Source organism: Hyalella azteca, unplaced genomic scaffold, assembly GCF_000764305.2.
Source record: "Hyalella azteca isolate HAZT.00-mixed unplaced genomic scaffold, Hazt_2.0.2 contig17361, whole genome shotgun sequence".
NCBI classification, from domain to species: Eukaryota; Metazoa; Arthropoda; class Malacostraca; order Amphipoda; family Hyalellidae; genus Hyalella; species Hyalella azteca.
Window position 1 is genome coordinate 145,849 of NW_025947148.1, and position 13,628 is coordinate 159,476.

The window sequence follows — 13,628 nt, forward strand, 5'->3', positions numbered from 1 at the left end:
CCGGCATCCCGCCTCACACATGCCGGAGTTAAGCAGCTACACCAAAGTGCATGCGTGATTCTGAAGGAAATGTTCGATTCATCTGAGAAGAAACGGCTGCAGACGCTGGAGACACAGAGGAACGGGAGACTTGCCTTCGGGTTCCCGATCATACCAAGTCATATAGCACCCGGGCATCTTGCACCAAGCCTTGCCTCTCGCTTACTCTCGCTTTTTTCCTCCATCTTTTACCGAGTCCTCCCGATTTCTCTCGCATTTCTCTGACTCTGACATTCCAGAAGACGCGAAATCTTGATTCAAGCCATCAGCAACGCTCTTCTAGTCGGCAGAATGTCAATGTCAAATCATCTACTATTAGGGTACGCACACAGTGAAAGCAGGTTCCCTGCGCGGGCAACCTCCTCCAACCTGCCACAAGAATGAACATATGATAATAATGTAAGTGTTCACAGTGAAAACCTGTACGAATAGGCTTCTGTATTCTATGGTTTCAGGCGCCAGCCTGAGCAGATAACCAGCACGCTGGCAACCTGTTTTCACTGCGTGCGTACCCTTATAGTCTACGAGGACGAGATCGTTACACACCAGGTAAACAAATCAAAAATCATTTTGTGGTATACGGTCTTTCCGGCAGCATTGAAAGCCTAATGGACTTTTAGTTCTTTATTGCGACGAATAACACAAACTCTGGGCGCGTTAGCGAATTCTTCCGGCATTAGATTTAATCCAGGTTTTCCGCTTGAAGTCCAATAACTTAAAATTTCTTTACGATTTCGTTCAAAAGCGTTTTGTTAAATCCTATAGCGGTTAGGAAACGATTTTAATATAGATAATTCAGTTTTCCTTCAATTTGATTTTTAAGAACTTAAAATAACGGCAACATCTTTAAGATTTAAAGTGAAATACATATAACATTGGTTTCCAATATTGGTTTCCAATATTTTTTTGTCTGCAAGAAGCACTTGTCATTCCGCATAAAGTGCTAAAAACCATGCAGCGAATATTGGAATTATTTCGTCAAGTGTACGACTCGAATTTTTAGGAAATAATCGTGAAAAAAAATTACCGTCAAGAGGCCACTTTAATTCACATCATTGCGATTGTGAACGATGATATGATTTACAGCGAACGCAAACGATGAGAGCAGGGTAAATATAACCATGCAGAAAACACAAGTCACACCGGATTACTTCATCACTACTTAATATCGGCTAGAGTGTGAATTAAGGGCTCCGATTTCACCAGAGGTCACAGCCGCACCATCCTCTTCGCTCCGCAACCGGACCCGCTAGCGCTACCGCCAAGCTATCTATGTACGTCTGACTCAGTTGGAGATCAAACTCTGAGTCGGCAGGTTGAAATATTGTGTTGTGGCCCGAGCGAGACATCACACGGATGAATGCATCGGAGCAACAGCATAGCCAGTGGTGGTGATTTTCTCTTTATTGTTTTACGAATGAACCTTTTAAATGTTCAAGTGTGATACAAGATTATCACAATTTCAGATAAAGTTTAAATTTTGAGCTATGATCGTGATGAGGTGAATTATGAACTTGTGTAATCTAGAATACATTTTCATCTTTAACTATATAACAAATATTTGAAGCCTGAAAATGACTTTTAGTTTGTGCTTTTGGCAGTGTGTTTGCCGCAGTAATTGAACAGAATAAATAACACTGAGAGAAATGGGCGGGTCTGGATGACCCACTTTGATAAGTCAACCGCGTCTGAAAATCGATGCACTTTTTTGACTCACTTGCCCCATTTGTGGGTCATACTGACCCATTAAATTCCAGGCATGACTCACTTGTGACGTCAAATCCCTTATGACGCCACCCGTAGCATGGATACGTAGTTAGCATCTGAGCGTCAGAGCGATTTAACGCCCCAAGTGAGTCATGCTTGAAATTTAATGGGTCAGTATGACCCACAAATGGGGCAAGTGAGTCAAAAAAGTGCATCGATTTTCGGACGCGGTTGACTCGTCAAAGTGGGTCATCCAGACCCGCCCATTTCTCTCAGTGAACGTTTCGGTATGTTTAAATATATTTTTTAGTAGTTTGGGATAAATGAGAACGACGAAATAATAACCCTAGAAATGAAGAAAAAATGACGACTAACTGAAGGAAACTTATGTAACTTTATGAGAGTTTATCATCTAGTGTAATGAAGTGAGTCAAGGAAAATGCAGTCCCAATTAACTTTATTTTTGTCTTCAAACTTTTTTAGTATAATAACTCCACGCGACTAAACTGCGATACTTAATTTCATTATTGTTTATTGTTCATTGACGTGATTGATCACTGGGCATCTCAATCCGTTTTCCCGGATCTTCACTTTCTCTCGGATTGGTTTCAATAAACACGTTTCTTGCTTGACGCCTTCAATACAAAAATGAACCTTCATTGAAACGAAAATGTTCATTCTACTTCACGTACGAATCAAAAGAATTTTGCTGTCCGAAAATTGTAAAGGCGTACTTGGGAAAATTTACAAAAAATCTAAATATTTAATCGTCTTAGAGGGAAAGTATATAAAAACGAGAATTCACATTTAACGTTTGTAGCTTGGACTACGTACAATACAATTGCATTAAGTGGTCAATTCTGACTAAAACCGTTTTTTTTTTCGTTGTTGAAAGCAGGACGCATCATATTCATGCACGAAACGCTATATATACATGTATATGCATATTTTATGTTCATAGTGATGGATATAATCTCTCAAGTTGGTTCGAACCACGGGAGTGAAAGAAAGGGGGATAAAAACTTGTCGCTGCAGCCGAATGCTTGTTTACCATCTGAAAAATACTGAAAAAGATACACTGTGAGAGAAGAGAAAAAGATACTGAGAAAAAGATACTGAGTAAAAGATACTGCTCTGCAGTCTGCACCGTGGTCATCTAGGAACCAATGTTTGGATTCAGACTTAATGAATGACACAAAGGGTAAGAACGATATACTGATAGAGGAGACCAAGGTGAATAAATCAATTAATGATGCATTTAATGGAGTGCCAGAAGAGGACGTCTGGTTTTTATGCAATAATTATTAATTATTAACGTAGCTAGAGTCTTTAATACTAATACTGATTTACTTATATAATTTCAGATAAGATTTTATACGATAAAGTTTCGGATTAGGTTTTACTTTCATTCGCAGGGCAGCGTGGAAAAATACGAAAAATTCTTGAAACTACGAGCTCATTTTTGAGCCCTCGGACAGAAACAATCAGATATGGCAGCGTGCGAGACATGTCTAAAATACACGATATTCTCATGCCTGGCGCAACTAATCAGCGCTTATTTAGTTCCGTACACTCTTGGCGGCACAACGATCATGATAGACGCGTCAGAGTTGCCCGCTATGCCTAGCCCACTGCTCAAGCATGTCATGCGCGGCCTAGATCAGCGGCTCGAGGAACCAGGAGTTTCTAGTATGGTTCATACAATCCAGCCAGCCTCGAGGCCTGTGAAGCTTCCACCACCGGAACCCCTGGATATTGGAGTGAACAATTATAAATTTAGAACTGGGCTGCCAGACATGTCGAATCCGGACACGGGTGTCAGCCACGAGAGATACACGCATCCATTCGAACAGTGGGACACTCCTCCGGTTATGTCTAATGGTTTCCAAATGACCGAGGATGGTCTGGTGCACCTTGATATTATTAACCGGGATTTTGACACGAATAGAATTGATGCAGCAAGCATGAGAGACTCTCAAGCTAGTGAAATGAATTCTTACAACAAACTAAATATGCCCACGACAGAATCACCTCCCGACTTGAACCCACTGACAGTGAAGCCAGTCATTCATGGCAGTACGGGAACAGTACATGTTAATAATGAGTACTCGGGAGTGTCTGTGAAGCATCTCATCACAGGTCATTTGAATCCAGCAGTTGCAGAAGGTTTAATAGAAATGCACGTGAACCCAGAACCTGTCTTTGAAAAATTTGATCAGACCAGAAAAGATCATGACAATATGACATCCGATGTTGGCGCTGAAGTAGGTGCTTTCACCGACACGCTGAAACCGAAAGATTCTGATAGTCTTACACGAAAACATGACCTTCAGAGTTCCTCTTTACCAGAGAATGAACAACTCCTTCGCGAGGATAATAATTCGACTGTTGACTCGATCCAGAAAAGGTTTGCTGATTACTCAACTGACAGCGATATCGTAAGTGACTTGTTATCTATGCCTGGGAACACGATGTCAGGCACCGGGTTGAGGCAAATGGAACCTTCGATATCCACAGATGATACACGTATAAAATCTATACCGTCATCTGATTTTCGGAGCTCTGACATTGGTACAGACTCGCGTCCTACTAGTGATGCCTTCATTAATCGCAAGTTGAGTGCATTTGAACGCGTTTTCGTGGAGCCTGACTCAACAACATTTGTGTCAGGGGATGATGCAAGTCCGAACGTCGCAGCCGAGCTCTCGAAGCGACCAAGGCGTCCCATGTCCAGCACTCACCAGGAAGCAGTCAAGGCTCTCGAACAGCTGAGACTGAAAAACAACATTCAAAACATCGTAAAAACTTTAAGCAGCGACGCTGCAGATGCTACGTTCGGACAACAGAGTGACAGATTTCAGTCACAAAATACGGACTCTGACACAACATCCAATTTGGGCGGGGACAGTTCAATGACAGCCAGCAGGCCCAACTTATTCACCTCGCTTGTGAAGAATTCAAACCTAGGAAATCTGGCCTCGTTCGCATTAATAAAATCGAGTGCCGCTAATTCTGGACCGACCCTTGAGAAGTTAACTCCAATACTAGCACTCACGTTAAACGATGTCCAAAACTCGAAAGTTAATGCGTTTCATGGCACAAAAGATGCATCACACGTGGGTGTGGTGCCACCTAATGATGCACTGGGTACATCATCAACGATGCTGCAAGGCAACGCGGCTCACACAGCTGCTCAGGCGCCGGCTCTGGCAGGGGATATGGAGCAAGTGACGCCCGGAGAGAGCAGCGCAGGTAACGGTGACACTAACACAACTGCTCGCACAATCGCTGAGCTTTCCTGTCTAAACATCTCTGTAAATATTTGTAAAATACTACCTGCCGATAATGCAGAGGATATTCCTATCTTGATAATAATTGTAAGTATTTGAGCAATTATTTCACATTTCTATCACTTTTTATAAGATGTGAAGATAAGGTTACGGCCGGAAAGGGTCAAACCTTCTCAGGATAGGCCTTCTCATGGGCCTTCTGTTCAGGAAGGGAGACTCACAAACGCAGGCTCACGCAAACTTGATCCGTTTATACTAATGGTGTAATGGACTATCATTTGACATATTTTGAAACAATATTCGGGCGTACCGGTATTGTGCGTGCAGAACTCAAAATGAACAAGTCATCGTTTAGAACTTTTCGACGACACAGCAATAAATTAAGCTTTCTCCTGTCGCTACCGCAACCACTAGCTGACTAGCAGATACCAGGTTTGCAAGGCGATAGCTCATCCGAGTTCGGCGCTGCTGCGGGCCCGCGCGCTTTCTCTCATTCAGTGTGCGTGCCGTTATCAGTCACATACCGTACCTAACTTCCACGTCCTGAAGGCATCGCGCGCGTCAACAACGTTACTCGTCATAAGTTGATGTCAGAAGAACTTCAGATACCCTGTACTACAACTAATCCACGCGGTAATTACTCCCAATACGCGCAAATATCAATATGATTCATGCCCGAAAAATCTTACTTCAAAAAGCAAATTTATTTGCTCTCTTCTTGGCATTAAAGTGATAACCTAGCTTGAATGCTCTTCAATATGCATGCAGAGAAGCATATTTTTCAAGTTATTCTGAAATACAAGTACGTTCCAATTCTACACTTCAGCTGATAGCCAAGTAGGTCATCAGCCATTCACAATCCTCTTTTTATTGGTGTAGTTCGGTGGAAAATGTTCTTTTATCCAAGTTTCATTGAAGACCCAGACAGTCTTTATTATTGACAATTTTCTTATTGTTTTTCTCAATTCTGAAATAAAGATATATTGAATGCTTTGTCAGGAGCGATTCATCACACCGAGCGAGGCATTCTTCTCTACAACTTGTAGAAAAAAAACAATAATAATAAGCAAAAATTTTCAATAAGAAATATTCTCTGGTCTTCAATGAGACCTGCATTAAATTCTCTTTTCAATTGACCTTCGTAGTTCATACCTTCATTATACCTACTAGGGACGAAAAAAAGCTTTCTTCTCTGAGTACTCTAATCAAGGTTTAGTTGGTTTAGTAGTACCCCATCCTCAAAGCACTTTATATTCAATAAAAAATAATCGCAAGCATTACTTTTTTTGCGGTTGCTATTCGAGAAGCTTTGTTTTCACTTGAAATTTCACCGCTGAAAACCGGATGCTAGCTGCCCTCCAAAAAACTGATTCGTTGACTAACCAGTCGTTTTTCGTTGTGACTGGGTAATCAATCGTGGTCCAAACTACCAGTATCACGTTTAAATGTAAAGGAATTAGCACTCTCATAATTGAAAGAAGCAAATGAGAATAACAATAAACATAATTGCGAAGATGCTTTTTGGCCTTCCTTTGATGAAAAATTGTTTTGCAGATTACTCGCAGCTGCTCATCAACATAGGCGGTAGCCTGCATGCTGCAACGGAAGACATCTTCAGGAAAGATTCGTGCAGTGAGTAATTCATCTCAACCATCCACGTCAGCTGGTGTCTAATACATTATTGATGCATTTTACACTTTAAATCCAGTATGAATGTCGTGCGAACAAACGCAATAAAAATTGTTCTAGTCGTAAAATGAAACCAAATAATTACTGACCTTTAGTTTCAACATTGAAATAAGTTATTAGTACAATAATAAGCGTCTAAAAATTACTTTTCAAAGACAACATTTCTAAAGAATGCAGTGTCTCCGATGTTACACATTTACAATGAATTTCTAATTTTATTATCAAATATTAAAAAAACTAATTTTTTAATTTTATTTTTAAAATTAGAAAAATTTAATTTTTCAAATTTGTTTATTCTGTAAATTGATACATGCATTGTCTCCGACTTTACACAAGTGTGCAAAATTTCAGATCGATTGGACAGGCAGAAGTGAGTTAAATATCGATTATAAGATTTGTAGTAGACAAAATTAATTTTTTTTATTTTTAATATGAAAAATAATTTTTTTTTGCATTCTCAAAATTATTTATTCTGTCAGTTGATTCATGCATTGTGTGATTGTCCCCGACTTTACGGAAGTATGCAAATTTTCAGATCTATTGGACAGGTAGAAGTGTGTTAAATATCGATTACAAGATTTGTAGCAGACAGACAAACAAACAAACAAGAAGGGATTTTAAAGAGAAGTGTTGTAAAAATAATGGCAATTTCTTCCCCACAAAATAATTATTGATTGCGACGAACGACATAATTACAGAGGGGGCTCATTGTTATTGACACTAGAAATAATGCCATCCCCGTAAAGCAAAAATTGCTCGATGTGAAAAATTAGCGCAAGAAAGACAGCTTGCATGAATGAATTCCTGAAACGAATACACTTGCAATAAGAATCAATTCGTTGACTCGACATAATCACGTCCAGGATGCGGAATCCAACTCAGCCGAAAAATCGTGGGAGGTGACGTTACGAAGATCTCCGAGTTTCCTTGGATGGTTGGGCTGGCATCGAGCAAAACTAACTTCGTCTTCTGCGGCGGCTCGCTCATCACTGACCGACATGTCATCACGGCAGCGCATTGCGTGTATAAGTAAGGTTACATGGTTTTTAACTTGTGTTTTTTTTTTACTTCAAACTTTCTTAATTTTCATACTTTATTTGTGTTCTAGATTTATCGAACTGACGATGGAGCTGGTCTCCGAAACGTTTTCAATAGAGATATGCTGAATTTTTGTGGCGTTTTCTTCGCTTTTAAATTTCTAGGTTACATGGTTAGGAAGAGTCGAACACAATGCTAACATTGACACTTGGATCATTCTAACCGTTCAGCACGGGTTGTTTTTTTTTATTGCAACGATCCTATAATAAGGAGATATAGGAGCACATTTTAAGTATTGTAGCGTTTCTTTCTATTGTATCACCGTGAGTAAAATTTCGACTACGGTATTTTTGATAGCGTACGTGTTTCCGTGCTAATCTCAATTTGCACTTATGGTTTAGAAAATTATTAGGACCACCACATGAGTTATTTTGAGACCTTTTTTGTCTTCACTCATTACATGGTATTAATTAATGCCTTTCCGATTAGTTACGCTCTGGACCCATCGACTATGTATGTACGCGGGGGCATCGGAGATCGGGACGACGGAACTGATGTTCCAATTCGTATGGAGATTAAAGCCATCAGGGTGCATACTAAGTAAGTTATCTCCTCCTAAGTGATTCTCTTCGCTAGGAATTTTTATTTTAAGAAATTATTTCATCATGGAATCTATTGAGCTGATCATATGAACTATCCTTAACTTCAAGGTAATCACAAAAAATTCAGCGAGTGGACTGATTGACTCGAGAAACAACCATCATGAGCTAGTAATTATCTGCTATATCATGTACTTCGTGAACGAGATTGTCTTACCAACGCTAGGCATTTCATATCTGGACAATAATAATCGAACTAAACCATATTGTTTGAGAATTGCAATGATGAGGGTTATATTCAATTATAGATATTCTGAATTTGACACCGAATACGACATCGCGATCATCGCTCTGCAGTCACCAGTCCAGTTCTCAGCCAAATTGTTGCCCGTGTGCCTGCCCACCGATCCCGAGCCAGCCGACGTATTCGCAAGCGGTACGTGCATGCGTTCACCTCTAAAGCAGAAAATTTAATCGAGAATATTTCATTTTCAGTGTGATAAATCGATCGTACACAACCGCTCTAATGCGGAATCACTAAAACTTCACAAGAACGTTTTTGCGTTCACTTATCGTGAGAAACCGACCTCGGTCCTGCAATATTATTATTTCACTGAATGCAACCGCGCTAAAATTAGCGTCTATTTTCGTACACAGGAGTTGTAGCAGGCTGGGGACGAACAGAAGATTTAGGAAATTTCCCCAAAACTCTACAGAAAGCAAACGTGGATCTAATGACATCTCAAGAGTGTCGTAAGAACTCCGACTATTCCTCCAACAGCATCACCAACAGAATTATTTGTGCCAGATCTCCAGGCAAAGACGCGTGCCAAGTGAGTGACTAATGAAGTAGGTCTAACTCAATACACAATTATACATTTTGCCTATTTAAAACATACCGAAACATGAATAAAATTACCAGAACAGTGTAAATAAATCGGTAAATCTAAGGCGAATGCTTATCATTTTTTTTGGACGTTTACTTGAATTTTGAGGGTTTATAAACATTAGCTGAAAATTGATTCGATTTTATCCTCGAATTTCGTGCTAGGGAGACAGCGGTGGTCCGCTGATGGTCAACAAAGACGGGGCCATAGAGGCAATAGGCATCGTGTCGTGGGGCGTGGGCTGCGCTGATGAACGTTACCCGGGCATCTACACGAAGATCTACTCATACAGGTACGGACTCCCAACTTTTAAAACCATTGAGAATTTGTGAAACTGTCGATCTCGCATCAACCACAGTTTAGTAAATTCGCGAAGTAAACGACTATTAGAGCATTTGCCGTGCATAAATTATGGTTACATTTTATATTGTTTACTATCGCATATTTTCTACGTATCCACACACTACAAGGCTTCGGACGAAACTTGAAATTTGCACTGGTGGTCAAAAATTAACTATTTAGGGATCCAAATCCCATTTTTGAATAAATAACTGAACATACATTCAGGTGAAATTGTGGAGATTTAACTATATTAATGTACTCACAGGACTTGGATTAAGGCCATGACCATAACGGGGACACAGTGCAGGGCCGATCGCGTCGCCGTGAGAATCGAAACGCACGATGCCGGGGAACGCCGGGACCATAACATATTCAACATCCAGGCAACTGACAGCGTAGGGCTGCGCACGGCCGTGAGGTCCGGTGAACGTTTTAACCACAGGTATAGGATTCAACTGGAACCCGAGGATTACTTTTACGACAGTACCAGTAGCCAGGCCGATCAGATGTACGCCAGTGAAAGTAGGGTAATCTTGGAAGAACAACGAGTCGCAGAACTTAAACCTTTAGAAACTAGTGATGATTTAATAAGAACCGATCAGCAAAATATTAGCTCTCACCTTAATTTTAAAGAAACTCCAACAGAAGAAAAGGACGTCATAAGTATTCAGTCAAACGACGGTTTGCCTGATGAAGGCCACTTTCATTTTTCTGCGAAACATGCGTCAGCAGAAAATGCCCGTCAGTTCCCAGGGAAAGAAAAAAAAGGGGATGATGGTATATTATTAACGGAAGGTGAAGAAGTTTCGCCATACGTGTCCACTTCTCGAGCTGGAATTGTTTATGACGACGATGACGATCTCGCGGATGTCCTGAAACTCCTTAACGATGAGCTGAACGAGGATGAAGAAATTTCCATTCTTGAAACGCTAGTCCCAACTTTCGAATCTAACAACGACGAGGATTTCGAAGATCCAATTGAACAACGGTCACCCGTGGAGATCAGTAATGATGTAAAAGTTCTTGAAAAGCATACAGGAACTGGTTTCAATCTGCAACTCGATGCAACAGCAAACCCGCCTACGTCGAATACGCCTGTTGATTACACGACACCTGCTGATGAAGAAGTTTATAACTTAAATACTACGGAATCGCCTGATTATGATAAAATTACATCTCTTGTACAGTCTGAAAGTTTCACTTCATCTTCCATATCTGAATCAAGAGTTCAAGAAGTTTCAACGGCCGAGCGGCATTCAGAAGACCATACTGAGGTAAGCAGAGTACCTGAACCCGAAACTTCAACGGTAATAGAACATGATGTGAATAACAGCTCAAATGATCAAAATTCGTCCAAGCGCATGAGCACTTTCATACAAGGACACAAAGAAAACAGAGCAGCCGCGGAAAATGAGGCTAATCACGTCAAACTGGACAAGGTAAAACTTATGTCTAACCAGGAAACTCAAAATCGGTTCAATATCGAAAGCGACTTTGGCGGAGACCAGGACGGCGTAGATAGGATAGTAGAAGATTTAGTTTCAGTCGCTGGCGAAGTCACCGATGCCCCTTCCGTCCAGGTCAAGGCTGGCCAACAAACATTCGGCCAAAGTTATAATCACAGCAGCTCTGATTCTTCGCTCATCACAATTTTTGACGTGCTAGGCCAAGCTGTTACTGCGTCGGGGAATAAAACTCGTCAAGGAATCGACGAAATAGAAGCTCTAGTTCAGAATTTGGGGCCAGATAAACTATATTTCGAAACGGGTTTTGATTCAAATTTTGATATAAAGGACAATGCGGCCCTTTCAAAGCAAGACGAAAGGTTAGTTGAATTGACGACGACAGACGGGAGACAGATCAAGTATGCAAATGAAATGAATGGCAAAAAGGGCCCAGTTCGACTGGCCAGCAGCAGTGACCAGATAGAAAATTTTGACGGTAATCTCGCGCTGGCATTGCTCGACTTACAGGAAGAATTTCTACCAAGCCGAACACGTGTGTCTGGAAAAAATGGAAGCTCTGACAAATCGGGAACCGAAAACAACACGCTAAAATTAGGGGAATATGTCATTCAAATTACGAGGCCTAATTTCCTCAACCTATCGTCAAATTTCTATAACAATTCACGGATCAATGCTGAATTGGATGAAGAACAAACATCTGCCACGAATAATATAGTAGGCGAGGGAAATGTTCAAAGGAACGTCAGTCATTTAGATATTGAAGATTCGGTTAATTCGAAATCTATTTACAACAGTGAAATTTCGTCTAGAGATGCTCCATCCAACGATTCCTACATAATTCTGAAAAATTTCATCATTGGAAGACCTGGGTATAATTTCATCTTCAACTTCCAAGACATCGACAACAAGACGACAAGCGTACCGACAGAAAAGCCACAGCCAACTTCTGACGGAGTGATCACAATAGTTTTAAGAAATTTCACAATCGGGAGACCAGGATATAATTTCACTCTGGACTTCGATGACATCGACAACATTACCGCAAGTGAACTATCTGAGCAGCATGTTCAAGATTCAGGTGTCCTGAGCAGCATCGTGCTGAAAAATTTTACAATTGGAAAACCAGGGTACAATTTTTCTTTGGATTTTGATGACATCGGGAATACTACTTCAAGTGAATGGACGAAACAAACTGACACAAATTTTGACGGCATTTCTGCTAACGAGACGGAAAAAGTTACTAGTGAATGGTCAGCGCACAATTTCACCGCTGGCTTCTTTGGAATTGACAACACAACTGAGAAGGCGCCATACGAACCGCCCGGTAACAATTCTGCCGAGATGCTTACAATTATTTTAAAAAAATTTACGATCGGAAGACCAGGGTACAACTTTTCATTAGATTTCAGTGACATTGAAAACACGACGGCATCAACATTAGCAGAACAAATTCGGGGAAATTCCAACAGTGACATCACTCTCGTTCTAAGAAATCTCACGATAGGTCACAATTTCACACAGGACTTAGATGATTTAACTCCAAGTAGTAGCGATGCAACGGGACTCTTTCATGAAGAAGCAAAAATAGGAGGTTCCCAAAATGAAAGCTTGATCGATCGCCACGCAGACAAGGTCATCGGAGAGAAGGGGAAAATTCCAATTATTCGACAGAAAGGAGCGAAGATAAGAGATAACATGATCCTATTGTTCACAAGAGATGCTGGACCAGACCTCTTGTTCAAAGAGTACCACAGTAAACTTTTCTCCAGCAACAAAGACGACAATAGCACACTACCTAGAGACTCAAATGCCACCGTCAATCCTAACAAACACTCGGAAGAAGAAAAGGAAAATTCGGTGGGTGTATCGAAGGTTGATGGGCTTACTGACGAGATAGCAGGCTCTGAAACAGTCAACAAGACCTCGACCAAAGAAGCAAGTAAAGGGGAAAATACCAGGAAATCTTCCAATACATCAGCAACGCAACATACGATGGGAAACGTGGAGCGTCTCAGGACAATTCAGAAAAGAATAGCATCGATTCAGAGTCAAGAAAAACCCGAAGAAGATGACTCTTTGTTCGGGATACTTCAAAGAAACTTTCTGCAAACGCTGTCCTCAGCCACCACGCCTCGGCGACGAATAAACGACAAAATGAGATCGCAGATGAAGCCAGAAGATGACCTGAACGATGCCCTGGCCAAAATATTTTCGCATGATGCCGATTACAATGAAGAGACAGATCACATTCGCTGAAGGTTTTGGAACAATATGAACAAAAAGTTTATTACATTGTTCTTTAATAATTTATTTATTTATTTTATCTATATGACATTATACTGGGAAAGTTTCTCTGGTTTCACTATCGTACACGCACGTCGCTTGCGATTAAGAAATTAAGAGCTACGAATTAAATGGTTTATCGGAGAAAATATATATACTCCAAGAAAAGTATGTATACTCTATGCTCTGTCCACGACATTTGATCGTTAATTCGTGCGAGAACCTTAGAACAAGCCGTTAATACCAGAGCCTTAGATTCTACGATCCATTTACATCAAGGACAGTAAA

The 13,628-nt window shown here is 40.7% G+C and overlaps 1 protein-coding gene across 1 annotated transcript; it reads left to right on the forward strand.

The window, feature by feature from the left end:
* Window positions 1–1,412: 1,412 nt before the first annotated feature.
* On the forward strand, window positions 1,413–13,422 carry LOC108676568. The gene is made up of 9 exons (XM_018164657.2): window positions 1,413–1,427; window positions 3,111–4,998; window positions 6,591–6,668; window positions 7,589–7,754; window positions 8,253–8,363; window positions 8,671–8,798; window positions 9,020–9,195; window positions 9,414–9,541; window positions 9,857–13,422. Exons 2-9 carry the CDS (start codon window positions 3,237–3,239, stop codon window positions 13,311–13,313), a joined length of 6,006 nt encoding a protein of 2,001 aa, XP_018020146.1. The 5' UTR covers window positions 1,413–1,427; window positions 3,111–3,236; the 3' UTR covers window positions 13,314–13,422.
* Window positions 13,423–13,628: the final 206 nt, after the last annotated feature.